Source organism: Hydra vulgaris, chromosome 04, assembly GCF_038396675.1.
Source record: "Hydra vulgaris chromosome 04, alternate assembly HydraT2T_AEP".
NCBI lineage: Eukaryota > Metazoa > Cnidaria > Hydrozoa > Anthoathecata > Hydridae > Hydra > Hydra vulgaris.
In genome coordinates, this window is record NC_088923.1 from 42,174,962 (window position 1) to 42,193,926 (window position 18,965).

An 18,965-nucleotide genomic window follows, 5' to 3' on the forward strand; every position below is an offset into this window, starting at 1 on the left:
TAATTCGTAATCGTTTCATAAAATTCGTAAAAAATCTTCGCTTTCCCAATCATGTAGAATCAGAACTGGGTCCGCCGTCTGAAGATTCGTCTGTAGATTCGTCTGAAGATTCGCACAATCCATAACGTTTTTGTCTTTTAATTTCTTCGAGTAGCTGTGTTGCTCTTTTGCTTTCACTCCATTTTCTTTTTTTTTATTGGATTTTCTTTTTCCTTATTTATATAGATTTTATCTTCTTCGCCGGGTTTTTTCTCCTTCTCTTGGTTATAGTTATTGTGATGCGATTTGAGATAATAATGATTTTTTAGATTAGGCGCTTTTACGTAGGGAAAGGTTTGAAAACTAACAATTTTTTTGTTCACGCTCATGTCTTTATAATCAAAGTCCAATTTACCTTGAGCGTCTACTGGAATAAATACTTTTTGTTCTTTACTCGTAATCTGAGTTCTTAAGCGTGCAACAGAAGAGTTTCTTTTAAATAAAGATAAATGTTCGTGCTGATTAGAAGTTTCTTTATTTAACAAATCGCTTATAACGTGATGATGCATTTTGCCGGTTGAAGAAAAATCGTTTTTAAATTTTTTTTCAATTTCGCTGTTGTTATCAAAAGAAATGATACATTTGTAATGAGACACTAAATTGTCCCAACATTGACTGGTTTTAGAAGGTACGGAATGAGAAATGGTAATAGTACCTACTCCGTGATGAGATCCGCTAGAACACGCGCTCGTGTATTGTTGACTCTTTAAACAAAAAGCGCTAATATCATCGAATAAAAGTATTGTTTTTATTAAACGGTGATCACTATTTTGAATACCGTATTTATCTTTGGAAAAACCAATGGCTCTCTGTATTACTGAATCTAAATTTTCTGGACTGGTAACTGTTATAATATGATACGCTTCTAAATTATTTTTAGAAGATTCGATAATATTTTTCCATGTTTTGTGTTGACATTCGCTAGGTTCTCTCATATGTATTACAAATAACATTTCAGCATCAGGAAATTTTCCACAATGTAATAATTCTCTGGCCATAGTCGATTTTCCGCTGTTTGTAGGTCCTGTAATAATTGTATTTTCAGGATATACATCTTGAGTGGGTTTAAAAATATTAAATTTAACTTGTGAATTGCTTTCTTCGTCTTTGAGTTCAGTTTCTTTTGATGTTCCTTTTAAATAAAAATCATGAAAACCTTTTTCGTTTAATATTTCTGTTATAGATCTACCATCTTTTTTTTCTAACGGTATCTTTGCAGGTTGTTCTACAGTTTCGAGTTTTTGTTCAAGAGGTTTATCTTCTTTTTCTTCCATTTTTTATATTCATAAAAAAATAACAATTTTTTTAATTTATATCTTTTTTTTACAAAAAAAAATTTACAAAAAACGGTCTAAAATAATTTTTTTAATGTCTATTCTTGGTATGTTATCCAATACGTAAAGTAATTGTTCTTGTGTCACGTTACGATTCCATATTTTTAACATTTGAAAACTTTTTTCATCGATATTTATATTATAATAGGTCAGGGTTAGGGTTAGGGTCAGGGTTAGGGTTTCTCGGGGTTTTAAATATCTTCCACAAGGTTTCCAATTGATCGCCAATCGTCTTGCTAATTCTGATAGTAATATAGTGTCCTTTATTAAGTTATGATTCGTTTTTTTCTCTAAAAGACAAGAACAATTATGTATTCTATTAAAATCTTCACAATGCTCACAATCTTCTTCATAACAGCCTAAATGACATACAAAACTTAAATATTCAAGTAAACATTCTGTACAACAACTTAAAAATGCTTCAGGGATTAACTCGCGTCCGTTTAGAGCGATTAGAATTAAACGAAAAGTAAAAAATCCTTTTTTGTCGTGATAATATTGAACTTCGTTTTCTGTATTTTCTACTAAATAAAAATTTTTTAAGCCAACTTCTTTCAACTTGTTTTCGAGTTGTAGCGTTGTTAATTTTTGATCAAAAAAACAAAACTCCATTTTTTTTATTTACAAAAAAAACTTTACAAATTTATATTCTTTTTAATATCGTATAATAAAGGTATCAAAACTTTTCGATTAAACATCGCCATTGTATGAAAACGCTCTGATTCTTTTATAATATTTTTTTCAATTTGAAGTAAATTTTGAATGTGTTCATCGCTACAAAATTTTTCCATATTAGGTAAAACTTTTAAATAGGCTTCTCGTATCGGTTCCAAAAGATAATGATCTCGAATTTCAGTCATGACTCCGTCATCAAAAACATAATTTTTTTGTGTAAATCTTTTTAAAAAAGTAATAGTGTGCGTTTTTATTTTAACTTGTTTGTAATTAACACTCATTCTATTTTGTTCGATAGGTTGATTTTCTTTTACCACTGGAAAAGGAAGAGGTCTACACAATTTTTTTGCAGCAAAGGTATCAAAGCCGTTAACATAATTTGAAAAAAAGAGTTTATAATTGGGTACTCCTTTAGCTCTATTTTTGTAATAGTTTTCTTTTTCTTCATCTGCGTTGACGCTGTGAACACTATAACATTTAGGTCCCATAGCAAAAGCTTGAGCAATGTAATAGGAAGGAGGTATTTCGTTTTGAAAATGATCCGTTTCTTTGGCGTAAAGAGTGGAATAAAAAGGGTGAGTTTTTTTATAATTGGAATAATCCATCCAACGATTGCCAAATTTTGAAAAATAAATCCATTCTTCTACTTTTTCGCGAAACGTTGAAGAAAGCATTTTTTTTTTTTTTTTGCGTAATGAAAAAACAACCAGAATCAGTATCTGTTACTACCAAATGTTTTTCAGCTCCATGATTTCTTAATACTTGTCCCAATTCCCAACTAAAACGTCCTACGTTGAGTTTAGCATAAGATAAAATTTGTGAAGCCACAATACGTAAAGATGTGTTAACGAGTTTGCATTTTTCGCTAGTTGTTAAAATGAGAGCATTTTTATGATCTTTTGATTTTAAGAGTTCAAAGGCGTCTTTCATTTCATGATGATTGTCTTGATCGTGAAATAAAATACTTTTGATTTTAACATCAGTCATCAAACCAAACAAAGTTTCTTTAAAATAATCATCATAACTAAAATCACTCGTCTCGTAATCATCTAAACAAACTTTTTTTTCAAAAACGTCCAATTTATATCTTTCAGGTTCAACACCAATAAATAAGGATCCGTTATATAATAAATTTTGAAAATGAAAAGGGAATAACATTTTAATATTTTCATCTGTTTGACCTTCTTGAATTAAAACACGACGAATGTTTTGAAAATTTTCAATACTATTTTGAAATGCTTTTTCTTCGTGGTTAATAAAAGTAGTATTTAGTTTTTGCGCAATTTGTTGACTCAAGGTTCCGTAATGACCGTTAATTTGCAGTTCGCAAGAAGCATCCACTACCTTGTCACCCTTTTTAATAGCTTCTTTTCTTTTTTTCTTTTTTTTTTTAATTAAGGTTTTACAATAAATTGTGTAGGCATAAACTGCCTGTCAACCTAATTATATAATACTTGACAATTACAGAGTTTGTATAACTAATAGAAAATAAAATGTGGATTAGTCATAGAGAAGCCATTTATTTTTTAGATGATTGTCTAGAAGCAGTTTAAACGTTTTTAAAGATAACGCTGATACAATGTGATTAGGAAGAGAGTTCCATTTATTTATTATTCTTAGAGAAAAAAAATTCATACGTAAATTTAATCGCGAAAATTGTTTTTTTAGTTTATATATATGACCACGAGTAATAAATTTACTATCTTTTTCAAAAAGACTTCTGTCACTATTTTTTTTTGCACCATTTGTAGACGTTGGTTAGGTCTGCACGAAGTAGCCTGTATTTTACAGTTGTCGTATTTAATGCCAACAATCTTTGTTCATACGGTAGATCCTGTAATCCATTGATTCGTTTCGAAGCTCTTCTTAACACATTTTCTAGTTGCCGTTTGTCTTTGAGAAGTCCAGGGTTACAGATTGATCCACAGTATTCTAGGTGAGGGCGGACTAGTGCTGAAAATAGTTTTTTGAAGGATAATAAGTCTGGATATGATGTAAATGTTCTTTTTATTATTCCTATTATTTGTGTGGCTTTGTTGACTTGAATAGTTCTGTTTTTGGAAAATAATAAGTTCGAATCTATGTGAACACCTAAATCTCGTTCGCAATTTGTGGTTTTAATGTTTACTCTTATATTTTTTTCTGGATCATGCATATTATAGGTATGGGATTTGTTGTTGTTTCCTAAGTGCATTACAGAACATTTATCAATGACATATATAATAAAAAGTAAAGTTGGAAGGATGGAGCATTGGGGAACTTCACTTTTAACGGGTACCCAGTTTGAATAATTTCCATTAACAACAACTCTTTGTCTACGGTTTTTCAAAAAGTTTTTAATCCAATATAGTATTGATCCATTTATACCATAAGCTTTAAGTTTCGAAATAAGAAATTTATGTGGAACTTTGTCAAAGGCTTTTTCAAAATCAAGATAAATGTTGTCGATGGGAATATTATTATCAAGTGATGACGTCCAATAATTAATTACAGTTAAAAGGTTAGTTAAACAGGAATGATCTGGACGAAATCCATATTGGTGTGAACTTAATAAGTTATTTTTAATCAGGTGTGTCATAATATGATTTTTTATAATTTTTTCAAAGATTTTTATTAAAGTACAAGTTATACTGATAGGTCTATAATTAAGTGCTTTTGATCTGTCAGCTTTTTTGAATATGGGTGTAATTGTTGCGTCTTTCCATATTTGGGGTATTGATCCACTCTCAAGTACTATGTTAAAAATAGTAGATAGATGTTTAGACCTTTGAAAGCAAGTTTTCTTAAATATTATTGGGTGTAATGCATCAGGGCCTGGTGATTTAGATGAGTTTAGACTTTTGAGGTATGTTTCGATATTTTCCGGACTTAGATCAATATTGTTTGTTAGTGGATTTACATTTTTATATGTTAGGTTAAATGGTGGTGTTGCTGTTATTTTTTTGTTTGAAAAAGTATCAGCAAAACAAATATTGAATAGATGAGCTTTATCTAGATCAGTAATTGCAACAATATTATTGTATTGGATGTCAGGGAATGCTTCTTTGTTTTTTCTTTTTGATTTGACATACGAGTAAAATGCTTTTGGATTTTGATCTATGTCTCTTGCCAGTTTTTTTTCAAATTCAATAATTGCTTTTCTGCACGCAATTTTTGCTTTGTTTCGTGAAATGCGGTACTCATTATATGTTTCTTCATTTCTGTTCAATATATATTGACGATATTTCTCTCGTTTAAATTTAAGTTCGTTGATTATTTGAAAGTCAATCCACTTTGAGCGTTTTTTATTATTAAAGTTAGATTTTGGGATATTATTGTTGATAGTAGTTTTAAGTTTATTGAAAAAGATACTCCATAGTTGGTCTGAGTTGGATGTTGGACAGAGTTTAATATTTGCAAGGTCTTCATTAATTTTGTCATAGTTCCCTTTTGTGTATAAATGCTTTGTATGGTACTGTGGTAAATTTATAATAGATTCAATCGAAACAGCAAAGTAGAGTAGTTGATGATGACTTTTGCCAATGGGTGCTAGATGAGTTAAAAAGGAGATCATGTTTTCATCAGAAGTAAATAAGAGGTCAAATGTAGAAGGATTTTGATTTTGTCTGATGTGTGTTGCATTTGAAATATGTTGGGTTAAAAAAGAATCGCGAATATTTTCAGTAAATTTAATTGATTTAGAGGAATTTGTAATAGGCTGTTTTGGATTTTGCCAGATGATATCTGGGTAGTTAAAATCTCCTATAATAAGAATGTTTGGATATTTGTTTGAAAGTTTGGCAATATGTTGATTTATGCAGTTAGTGTTTTCATCGTTACTATTTGGTGATCTGTAATATAAACTTAACAATAACTTAGAAGTTTTCGTTGCAATTTCACAACTGAGCGATTCAGATGGAAATATATCTAGGTTTATTAGGGATGACTTTAGTTTGTTATGTATAAATATTGCTAAACCTCTTCGGCAAGAACTATTCTTGTGATTTGTATGTAGTATGTAATTTTCAATAGCAAATTCGAGATCATTAACTTCAATTTTTTTATTTTTAGGCAGAGTTTCTGTTAAAAAAATAATTTCGGGTTTCAGATTGTTTACAATTTGTTTGAGCTCGTGGCGTTTATTTAGGAAGGAGTCGATGTTTGTGTATATAGCTTTGACGGATTTAATTTCAGTAACTTTTTTAATGGTTTGAAAATTAATCCAATTTTTTATAGTTTTTTTATATTCTTTGTTTACTGAAATTAAGTTTGATGACTTCGTTGCGCCTAATGCACCATCGAAAGGGTGAGTTTGGTTCATTTTCAAGGAGAGTTTGGTTTTTCTTATTTCTTTCTTTTCTAAGTTGAGAATCGATTTGCCTTTCGGCGAGTGTCATATCTGGATTAATGAAGACGTTTGTATATTTTATCTTTTTGCGCAATTCCCTAGCGGCAAGTAAAACTTTATTACGTTCGCTGTTTTCAGGAAGTACTGCAATAATAGGCGGAGGAGTTTTTGAGTCTTTTTTGTTTTTTAATCTTATTATTTTAATAGGTTTTTCATTGCCTTTACCAATTTCCTCAAATATCTCGTCAATTATTTTTTTGTCGTCGTTGTTTTTTTCAAGTTCATTTATTTTTTTTGATTCTGGAATTTCAAAAACGATAATGTTCTTTTCACGCTTTTTTTTTCTTCCTGTTCAGATAATATAGTTTTGGTAATTGAGTTTACAACAATAGCTTTTTCTGCAGATTTATTTTTGTAATAAAGATTTGACCAAAATGTAGCTGAACTATTTTCGGTTTCTTTTTTCGATTCTAATAATTCAATTCTTTTTATAAGTCTTTGAATAGTTTCGTTTTGATCACGTATAATATCGGATAGTTCCGAACAGCTAAGTTTACCTTACTTAATCATGAGTATTGTTATGACGTCGTGTCGATTTTATGAAATTAATAATGAATAAATAATAATAATGTAAATATGAAAATAATAACAGGATAATAATAACAATAATAGTAAAATAAAATTTACAATTAAAAAAAAAATCTGAAAGAAAAAAAAAAAAAAAAAAAAAATATATATATATATTTATTATGTTTATTTATTACGTTATATAAATTTTATAAAGAAAACAAAAAAATATATATATATATATCGACTAAAAATTAAATTGAAAACAAAAAAATGAAAAATAGAGAAGTTTATAAAAATTTGCAAACAAAACGACAAGAAAAAAAATAATTTTGAATAATAATTGAAAAAAAAAATTAGTAATAATTATGTTTCTTACGTATTCAGAAAAAAAAATAAAATTTTTTCCATATTTCTTTTTACCATTTTTTGAGCTAAAGGATAGCGCCATAAAGGAAGTACTTTGTAAATTTTTTCAACAACGCATCCACAACATGTAGTCAACCATATTAAAGTGTCTAAAAATTCACAAGTTTCATGTGAACTTAATTTCATGACCAATTTAATTGTTTTGTCTTTTTCTATACCGTAGGTGCCATTGGTTTTGAGATAACGTTTGGATACAATTTCAGTGGGAGAATAATCTTGAAAGGACATAATTTCTTTTTCTACCATGGATGAAAAACCTCCTACTTGATCTTGATACTCTGGTTTCATTCACTTCGGGATGAAAAGGTCGTAAATAATGCAACATGGTGTTAACAATTTGATTTTGAGCTTTTCGTGACAACATACTACTGGCTTGTTCTAAGGAACAGTTTAAAATTTTCAAACTATCTACAATTTTAATATGTTTATCGATGCAAATAATATTGACTTTGCTCACATTTTTAAATATAACAAAAACATCTTCCATGTTGCTATATTTTATAAAAGCGTTAAAAGGTGTAGTTTCAGATTCTGCCAAATGACCATATAACGGAATGACCAACATTTTTTTTAAACCTTCAAAAATCATAATGCGGTTATCAAAAGAAGCATTGTGAGCAAAAATAGGACAAGACAAATGCTGACTATATCTACCTAAATTTTTGTTGCAATAATCGTGAGCTAATCCATACACTTGTCCTGAAAAATGATCGTGATCAATAACAAGATAATCTTCAAATGCGTTAAGAAAAAAATTGCATTTCTTTAAAACTTTTTCTCGATTTTTTTCATCTTGAATAAAATCAGATAAACTAAATTTTGTTTCAAATTGATTATTAAAAGCAACCAACATGGCATGATACCATAATTCGTAGACGGGTTGCTTAAATTTTCTCATTAGAAACAAAAAATGAAGGTTATCTGTATATTGATCACCACTTTCGTTAATACATTTGCGAAAGATTTTGATTAAAAAGTAGGGATCTTCTAACAACTCTATATCTTCTTGATTAAAATAGTTTTCAAATTGGTGTTTGGTCATGATAAGCAAAGACAATTGTTTCATATAATCTACAAGTTCGCCACTGGTGATTCTCACATAATCACTCAACAAACCGTTAGTGGCAGTAGGTATTGAAACTTTTCCCACCACCTACAACAAATGTAATACAAAGTGGATACTCGAAATAAATCTTGTTTTATTTTTTCAGCATCGTTGTCGATTAAATAATTTTGAACGTGACAAGGTAACATGAACAATTCTTAACGTCCTACTCTTTGAAACACCATGCTCACAACTTGAATTCGTTTGTCGTTGTAAATGCGAAATTCATTATGATTTAATCTTTCAATTTCTTGAGGAGTCATGTGAGAAAATTTATTTTTATAAACATCAGATTGACGTATTTTATCTACGGGAGTTCTACAAATAGAACATAAAGGATTTTCTTCTTGCCATATTAAATCTCTTTCTTCAGTTGATATATTTAAATTTTCAAAACGCGGTAAACATATTTCATAAGTAAATCGAACCAAAGTATCTGCTAAAGCAATTAAATCGTAAACTCTCAATTCCATTTTTAATTTTTCATTATTTTCACAATTTAACTTTTCCCACAAGATACGTCTGTGTGTTTTGTGAAGTAAAGAAACTCCTGGTTGATATTAGGCAGGTAAAGACGTTAAAGGATTTCTTTCTAAACTTTCAACCGTATTTTCATAATAAAAAATCCATTGAGTAATGACTTGACCTTGTTCATCCAAACCAAAACATTCTCTTGCTAATTTTTCATGAATGCATTGAATCACAATGGAATGACAATAATAATTCAACTCAGATCAAGGTTTGACTTTAGAAGTTGCATTTTCTTCAGACTTTGTAATACTAGTTTCACAATCAAATGTCATTAAAAAAGGAAACAAGTTTTTACTTGTACACATGAGCGAATTTTGTGGTCGATAGTGAGTAATGCAATCACCGTATGTAAATTTGTCCGTTTTATAATAACCTTCGCATTTGTGTTTCTCTGTAGTTAATTTTTGTCCACAATCTGAACATTGAAACAAAACACGTGAGTTGTTAGAACAAAAATACTTAGTAGAAAATTTTTCATTCAACATGCTTATAGCGTGAAAAGAATTGTTTTTTTGAAAAATACAAATTTTTATCGTGTTGATTGTTTTTTTCCGTTGATTGGCTTTATTTCTTTCTTCATCATTAATAAAAACGCTTTGAGAATCTTGATCGTCTTTGGTAATGTTTGCGCTTTCGTAAACCACTTTTAATAATTCTGCAAGAGAACTTTTATATTGTGATTTTAATTTAGAATGCAACAAACGAATTTTGGTGTTACTTTTGTTAACGGCAAAAGTTTTAATGTTAATACGATCAAAAGTATTTTCGTAAGCAAAACAATGACACAAATCAATCAAAGTTTGAAATGACATATTTTTAGATTTTTCTTTTAATTGTTGTAAAACGTTTTTCCATGCTAGAATATTTTGCTCTTCTTGATCTTCAAAAAGAAGTTGTAAAATATTTTCTTCAGAATATAAATCAGTAGCATTTTTTTCCAACACTTTTTTATTCCATTCTTTAACAGTGCACACATTCCATTGACGAATCAACAAAGAGACGAGAAACGCTGAATAAAAACATAATCCTGGTTCAAACAAAATACTATAATCTAAAAACATTTTTCTTTTTTGTTGATAAGACAGATTAGTATAAGATAAACTTTTTAGTGATTTTTCCCATTGTGTTATAGAATGAGGTCTATACCATTCACCAAACCATTCGTCCATTTCTTTCCTCTTTTGTTGATTTTTTTATATGTTTTCATGTGTTTCTTTTGATTATCTTTGCTTTTCCTTTGTTGATTTAGTATTTTTTTCTTTTTTTCATAATGGCTTTTGTTATGTTTTTTCTTTTTTTCAATTTGTTCATCTGTCATGAGCATTTTTCTTTTAAAACCAGACAATTCAAAATCTCGTAATTTCACAATGGATCTTTTTGTTAAATTGGATAAAATTTTAATTTTAATATTACATATTCGTATTATCTTCCATCCGCTATCGTTTTCTAAAACATTAAAAACAGCTCGCACATTGGCATCTTGAATAAAACGTAAATTTGTCGGTCCTTCTAAAGGTTTAATAAAATAAACAGGCGAATTGTAACAACGTTTCATTATTTTACAATAACCATTTTCAATAGATTTGCAACACAAAGTAACAATATTATAACCCAATAAGAAATTTTGAAACAAGTCACCAAAAAGAATACTGTTTTTCATTTGTGTTTCAAATCCTTCCATTGTTTTTTGTTCAACATGATAAACAATTTCATCAGGACTTTGAGTTTTGAATAAAGTTGTGATTCTTCTACAATATCTTCATCTTTATAAGCATTTTTAATGTAAAAAAAATGTTACATGTATATGCTGTTATTACTAAATTAAGTTTCCTCAGTTTGATATTCAAATTTCATTTTTTTTTAATAATCTAAAAAAAATAAAAAATTTACATGTATTTTTTATAAAATTCCAAAACATCAGAATCAACAGTAATACTTTTAAATAGTGTTCGTAAATCAAATTTATTATTAATAATTATAAATATATCGTTAATATTACAAACTCGTGATAAAGAAACATAATAAAGACTATTAATAAAAGCCTTTGAATTAAATTGAACAACGGCTTTATTCATGGTACTTCCTTGAGCTTTATGAACAGTAAAAGAAAATGCTAATTTTAAAGGCAAACCAAATCTTGAACCTACGACAGCATGAGAGCAATCTAAAATTTCTTCTTTGACACATTCAATTTTGACTTCTTTTTTATTCATCATCACCCAAACTGCATTATTTTCTATTAAAATGACGGTACCAATAGTACCATTGCACAAACCTTCTTCCACATTAATATTTCTTACAAGCATAGCAATAGCACCTATTTTAAGACAAACAGCTGCTGGAATTTGAAACGCGCATGGAATATTTCGATTTTTAATAACATCTTTATCATAAAACCAATACCCTTCTTGTTTGATAGTCTCCATTTTTTGATTGTTATAAACATCCACTTCGATGTTTCTAAAAAATTATCTTGTATATTTAGAGTTTAAATTTTCATCTTTTTCAAAACAACGCGTCATAAAATAATCAATAGTTTGGTCTGAAACTTGACCAAAACGTATTTCATTTAAAGCTCTAAAAAATTGTTCATCGTCTTTTTGTCTAAAGCATTGAGTTAAAACCAACACTTCCGTCATGTAGTGTTGCCATATTTGTGATTTAAAAACAAATTGTCCTGTAACAGGTGGCAACTGAAAAAAATCACCACAAGCAATCACTTGTACGCCACCAAATAATTCATCGTAACATTGTCTAATTTCACAAGCTATTAAATGTAATAAATCAAATGTTGAAGCGTTAATCATTGAAATTTCATCAATAATTAAAACATCAGTTTCCAACCACGTTTTTTTAATGTCTGGATGCATATGACGTTTATAATAATCAACACTTCTAACACCAGTTTCTATACCAGCAAAAGCATGTATTGTGACACCATTGATTAAATAAGCTGCTTTTCCTGTACTCGCAGTAATATGTATTGTTTTATAAATTTGTTCACTTTGAGCAATTTGGTTTACAATATAACTTTTTCCACAACCAGCGCCACCAGTAATAAAAAAATTCTTTCCTTCATCAAGCCATTGAAGTGCTTTTTGTTGTTGCAAAGATAACATTTTTTTTATTATTTACTGAAAAAAAAAACGTTTTTTATTTAGAATAAAAGTACATATAAGTATACTTGATAAAAAAAAATAAGTTTAACATTTTGTTCGTATTTAAAAATTTATTTTGAATACAAATATATTATAGCATATTTTATAAAAAACATCATATATATAATGTTCTGATCAACAAGTCTTTCCACTTTACAAAATAAATCATTCGGTTCATCTAACAAAATATTCGCAAGTATCATTTCGTTTGCAGGCAATAGGTTTTGTTTAATTAACAACTCCAACATTTTTTTATTATGTTTTTTTTTTAATTTATTCATCTAAAAAAATCAATATACAGAATTAAAACATTTTTCACAATATATAAACGAACAACTCTCCCCATCAGAATATCTATATTCATCACACTCTTCACAATCATTTAACTAATGTTTACAATTTTCAATTTCTACACATTTTTCTTTTACATGATTTAACACATCTTCTTTAGATTTTATTTTAAAAAAATCATAAAAATATTCAAAATTTAAATTCAAATAAACATGATAATGTACTTTAATATATTGTAAGACCATCAAAATCAATATATGAGGTATTCTTTTCATTTCTTCATTGAAAAATCCATTCCACTTGTAATTCAAATAATACCATTTACAATGTTGACATAAAATTTGTTTGAAGTAATCGCATGCATTCGAATTTCTTCCAAAGTAGCTGGGTTATCTTGATTGAATTGGTATATTTTTTCCATCAAAAAATCTAAATCATTATCTGTTAGTTGCATTTTTTATTATGTAATCTAAAAAAAAATAAAGTAAAATAAAGAAAAACACATTTATAAAAATAGTTAATTTAACGAATTATTCTTTAAATAATTACAATTAATTAAGCATATATAAAAAATGTTTATATATTCTCTCATAGTCATTATTGTTTTCCGACATTATAATTTCTGTTCTAATCTTTTTGCGTTTAGAACACATATTGTTGGGTTCACAAGCGCAGAAAGCCAAATAGTTAATTCCATCTTTATAGTTAAAAGACTTTTTCGTTAATATTTTGCTCGATTCCAATTTGTTGCATGCCAACTTTATATTATTTTCCATTTTTTTATTATGTAATCTAAAAAAAATACATTTTTAAAAAATAAAAAAAATTTACAGTAAATTTTTTATTCTTAAAAAAAATATGTTCAATTCTCGTTATATAAAAAATGTTTATTTCTCATTCTTTGATCGTCGATAAATGGCGAACGTATTATTATATTTTTGATTAGTTTGCATTTTGTACACAAATTAAATTCTTTACAAGGACATAACGATAAACTTAAAATTTGATTTTCTCGATAAACGATAATCTTTTTCAATAGATCTTCAGTCAATCCTAATTTTTGACAAGCCAACATTATATTGTTTTCCATTTTTTATTATGTAATCTAAAAAAAATACATTTTTAAAAATATAAAATTTACAATTATTTTGTAGTTTCCATTTGAAATTTATTTACAAAATCGTTGACATATATATATATTTTTAAATTTTCATGTATCTCTTGACAGCTAGCACATACTTGATCTTGAAAATCAACAAGTTGTTGAAAAGTCTCACATGGTATCAAATCACAAAGGGCACACTCGTCTGTTGAAAGCATTTTTCTTTTTAATTCACCACTTGGATCAGAATTTGCAACATATTCTAAAAAATCATCAAAAACGAGATCTTTCTTGACTACTTCTCTAACAAGATCAAATTCTTCCAAAGTTCTAACATAATCATCACTGTAACTTATAACAAATTCTTTGATGGCAGCATATTCAACAATATCTTTACTTGAATCGAAATTTTTCAAAGTTGACATTTTTTATTATGTAATCTAAAAAAAATACATTTTAAAAAAATTCTACCAAAAAAATAATAACCAAAAATTCTTCTTAATTCAACATAAATGTGACAAGCATTTAAATAACAAAATACACAATTCGATGTACATTCACATTGAGCTATTTTACATAAAGCATCATAAACAAAATCACGTTTTTTACAAATCACTTTGAGTAATGTTTTTGTAATCCCAATTTTTTTTGACACTTTTTCACACATTTCAGAATCCTTTTCACTTAACCACCAACCTTGAAATAACAAATGACCAAAACTTTTTAATAAAAGTTCTTTTTCCTTTTTAAAAATTTTTTCTTCTGAATATTTTTTCAGTTTTTCAGGTTTGATTTGTCGCACTTGTTTTACAAATTTGTCAAATTCTTCTTGAGTCATTTCTTCTTGAAACAATTCTTTAAGATGATAATCTTTCAAAAATCTTCTTGATTCATTTCTTCTTGAAACAATTCTTTAAGATGATAATCTTCCAAACAATCTTCCAAACAACCACTTTCACTCATAAAAAAATCTTTAGCATTCAAATAAGTTAGTCTTGTAAAATCTGGAAGAACATTGCTGTAACGAACAACGTTGTTGTCACAATCAATATCTTCGATAAGACCAAAGCTTCCATCTTTGTCTTTAACAATTTCAAATTCACAAACCACATCCATTTTTTATTATGTAACCTAAAAATTGCAAAAAATAATTACAAAAAATAATTACAAAAAAAGATTTATAATAAAGTATAATTTTCAAACATTTCAAGCACAGTTTTTTTTATATTTTCTTCATGAATATAACGTCGCACAAATTCGTATGTTTCTTTGCAAGATTCACAAGTACTTAACCCTCTACAAGTTTCTTTAGGAAAAGATTCTGCTTCATTCAATAACCTCCCAATCGTTTGAGTTTGATCGTGAATAACAGCTGTTGATAATGAAAGTTTTGTGATGAGATTATTGACTTGAAGATTAAAAGACATTTTTTATTATGTAATCTAAAAAAATACAATAAAAATTAATTGAATACAATAAAAAAATACAATAAAAATTAATTTGAATGGTCATTCAAATTTCTCAAACAATTTTCTTTGGTTTCATTCATCGCGTAAACAATTTTCTTTGGTTTGTTCATTGCATAATCAATTTTAACTTTTTGAGAATTTGCACATAGTTCTATATAACGTGATGAGGTTACAACAGGTGTTATTAAACTATTAGTTGCTCGGACTGTTAATTTTACCATTTTTTTATTATGTAATCTAAAGAAAAAAAAATTTAATCAAAAAAAGTACTCAAATATTCCATTGTTTTTAAAAATGAACGTTGTGATTCTTCGCGAATACGTATTGTTTTTTCAGTCTTATTGACAAAAGAAAAATGATTCCTTATGTCTTTGCGAAATTCAGGGACATTTTTTTCAATATACTCAAACATAGCCACATCTCTTTCTTTTTGTTTTTCTTTATCTACTGCTATTTCTCTTTTAAGCCATTCAATATTTTCTTGATTTGTCGTAAATAATTTGTTCATGACTTGCATATACAGTTGCAAAGTTTTTAATCTGTTTATAAAACCATCTTTCTCAGCATCTTCTCGTATTAATTTGTTCAATTCATCTACTGCTTCATTTAAATGTTGTCGTGAAAGTTTTTAACAAAATCTTTAAAATCTTCACCATATTTAACAAAATATTTTACTATTTTATATTGGTCAGCAATATCTGAATTAAGTTTATCCAACTTTTTGTATTTATGAGATATGTATTTTCTATTTAAATTCCATTTAAATTCTTGAAGAAAATCCATTTTTTTATTAGTTTACCTAAAAAATACAAAGTTTTAAAGTACAAAAAAAATTTAAGAAAAATAGGTTACTCGTTAAAAATATTTATAAGAGTAGTCATAAAATAATTTCTAATTGTTTTTTTTAACAATAATCTTTCTTCGTGCTTTGAAATATAATGAAAATTTTTTATGTCCACGTTTGATTTCATATAAGAGAACATGGCTTCATCTCTTCTTGCAAATTCTTCCTTTTCTTTTGTTACAATAAATTCGTCTTCTTCAATTGCAGCATTGCAAATGACAATCATGAAATTGACCAACTCCATTAAAAAATGACGTATATTGAGATATTTTTTTATTTGCTCGTTATTTTTAGTTATAATTTCTGTTATTTTTTCAAACTCTTCCAATATTCCATCTTGATGTTCATCATTGGTTAAAAATTCTTTAACGATAACAAAATGAAAATAAAAAACTGGTGATAATTCTTCCAAAAACTTCCACAAATTCTGTTCAGAATGATGTAGTATGTAATATTTTGTAATCCATTCAATATTATCTTCAGACCATTTTTCATTACCCATGTTTTCTTATTAGTTAATCTAAAAAAATTATACAGTTAAATAATTAAAATTATATACTAAATCTTGATTACATTCATTATGATTATTAACAAAAGTTATTAATTCTAAAAAATTGTTTTCGATAAATTTTACATCTGTTAAATATTTTTCTACACTATTATCCTCATCTATTATATCAAATGATGATATCATGTTTTTTGTAATTTGACATTGCTGATAAATATTTTCAAAAACAACCAAATATAAATTTAATGAAATAGTTTGATGAATAGTTCCAAATGTTCAATAAAATTTCATTTTCATTCCAACCATGTTATCAAGTGCTTCACTAAATAAAATAACTTGACAGTTTTCTATAAACGATAATATGATTTCTAAACGAGTATGTTGTTCGTAATCTAATTTTCTAATGTCATACCAAGCTTTCCAAAGAACGTATTGTTTATCCATTTTTTAATTAGTTGTCTAAAAAAATTATAAAAAAAATTATACAGATGAATGTTTAAAATGATATTGTAAATCGTGATTACATTCAATATGTTTATAACTAAATGTTAACAATTCTGAAAAAATTTCTGCAATGGTTTGTAAACTCAATATATAATTATAAACACTACTAATCTTTTCCATTTTTATAGAATCCATAAATAATTTTTCTCTACTACCACAATCAAGCTTAATTTTAGAAAAAATATCCAAATAACAATCTAGTTTATTTAAACTCATAACTTGAATTGCTTGCATAAAAAAACTCTTCATATCATTAACATCTTTGAGCACATTACTAAATGAGTCTGTTTGATACATGTTAACATAAGCGAATATTCTTGATAAACGTCCATATTGTTTTTCATCATGTTGAAAAATACTATCCCAAGTAAAGCGTCTAGGCCAACAATCCATTTTTTATTGGTTTTCTAAAAAAAAATTTACAAAATATAAAAAAATATTTTACAAAAAAAATTTAATTTCCAGTAGAACCAAAACCACCCTTTCTCTCTACGTCTTTAATCATTGACATTTTCACTCCACGACAACAACACACATCGAATTCTATTACGTTTTAGTCCGCTTTAAACATTTTCACAAATCCCATTTGAGCAATAGCATCTCCACGTTTAATCACATAATTTTCTTCAGAATGATTCATCAATAAGACTTTAATTTGCTCTTTATAATCAGCGTCTAATATTCCTGGAGCATTAAACACTACTACACCATATTTGTAAGCTATACCTGATTTTGAATATACCTGTCCTGCTAAATTTGAATCCATTTCATTGATATACACTCCAGTACTTAATAAAACACGTTGATATGGTTGAAGTATAACATCCTTTGAGCCTCTCAGATCAAAACAAGCACTCTCTTTTGTTTCATAAAAAGACCATTCATGAATATCTGCAATTTCGAGTGATTTAAACTCTTTATTTTTTTCCTTTTCCATTTTATCTATCTCGCTATCTTGTCAAGAAGATGATTTGAACAAGTTTTTTTTTACTCTTTTTATATAAAATAGTAGTCATAACAACATTATCTCTATCATTAAAACAGAATTAAAAGTATAAAGTACAAAGTTTAAAGTACATCACACCACATTGAACTTTAGACTCTTGATTAAGGATTAACTTTTTTTTAAAAAACTTGTTTAGTACTTGTTTTTTTTTAATCTCTCTTTTCAACTCAAACAGTATAAAAAGAGTTCATTTTCATTTAAAAGTTCATTCACAACACAACGAACAACAAAAAATGGCAGAGTTTGAAATTGTTTACTGCAACGATAACACCTATGTTAAATTTGCAGATTTAGCAGCTGCTACTTTGTGGTTAATTGAATTTAAAGAAGAAAAAAATGTGAAAGATAAACAATATTCTACTGCCCCTCTCAAACCGTTGGCACAATTTAATTATTACAAAAAAGAATTGATTTACAAACCAAAAAATGAGGGCTGTGAAATCTTATTACCATGGAGATATAGAGAAATGTGTGATCTCAGCAAAACAAATTATTTGTTTAGATCAGAGCTAAAATTAACAAAAGACGACAACACATTTAAATTGCCCAAAGGCGAAGTAACTAATAATGTGGTTTTTATATTTAATCATAACAAAATGACCAAAAAAGTATTGCAAACTTTAATGGTAAGTATGCAAGAAGCTCAAAACAAAGCCTATATGACAGTGGCTTACCCTAAAACTCGCATAATAAAAACCATTGAGTTTAACAATTTTGATATACGATTAGCAAAAAAAGAAGACGAAATTCATGCTACAGAATACGCAAGACTGATGGCTATAGAACCGTCTTTTCACAATTCGTTAATTAAAAATGGTGTTTCTCGAAATTTGAATCAAAATTTGAAGAGAGCTTGTGTTGAGCTTGCTGAAATCGAAACAAAAAAAACTAAAGTCGAACCAGAAGTAGCAGAAGAAGACGAAGAATAATTTTTTTTTTTGTAATTTTTATGAAAATCTTTGAATTAAAAAACCTGTTTTAATATTTAAAAAACTTGTTTTTTTCTGATCTCTATTTCCTATATAAAGGGTGAAAAAAATAAATGCTAGTTCATTTTTGAAAGAGAAAATGACTAG

General features: G+C 27.5%; 2 protein-coding genes across 2 annotated transcripts; both read right to left on the minus strand.

The window, feature by feature from the left end:
* Positions 1 to 11,475: 11,475 nt before the first annotated feature.
* Positions 11,476 to 12,126, minus strand: LOC136079413 (ATP-dependent DNA helicase PIF1-like). Its single transcript, XM_065795149.1, has one exon. It carries the CDS (start codon positions 12,124 to 12,126, stop codon positions 11,476 to 11,478), a length of 651 nt encoding a protein of 216 aa, XP_065651221.1.
* A 5,310-nt stretch (positions 12,127 to 17,436) lies between these two features.
* Positions 17,437 to 17,820, minus strand: LOC136079414 (deoxyuridine 5'-triphosphate nucleotidohydrolase-like). Its single transcript, XM_065795150.1, has one exon. The coding sequence runs from the start codon at positions 17,818 to 17,820 to the stop codon at positions 17,437 to 17,439; it is 384 nt and encodes a 127-aa protein (XP_065651222.1).
* Between the last annotated feature and the right edge of the window lie 1,145 nt (positions 17,821 to 18,965).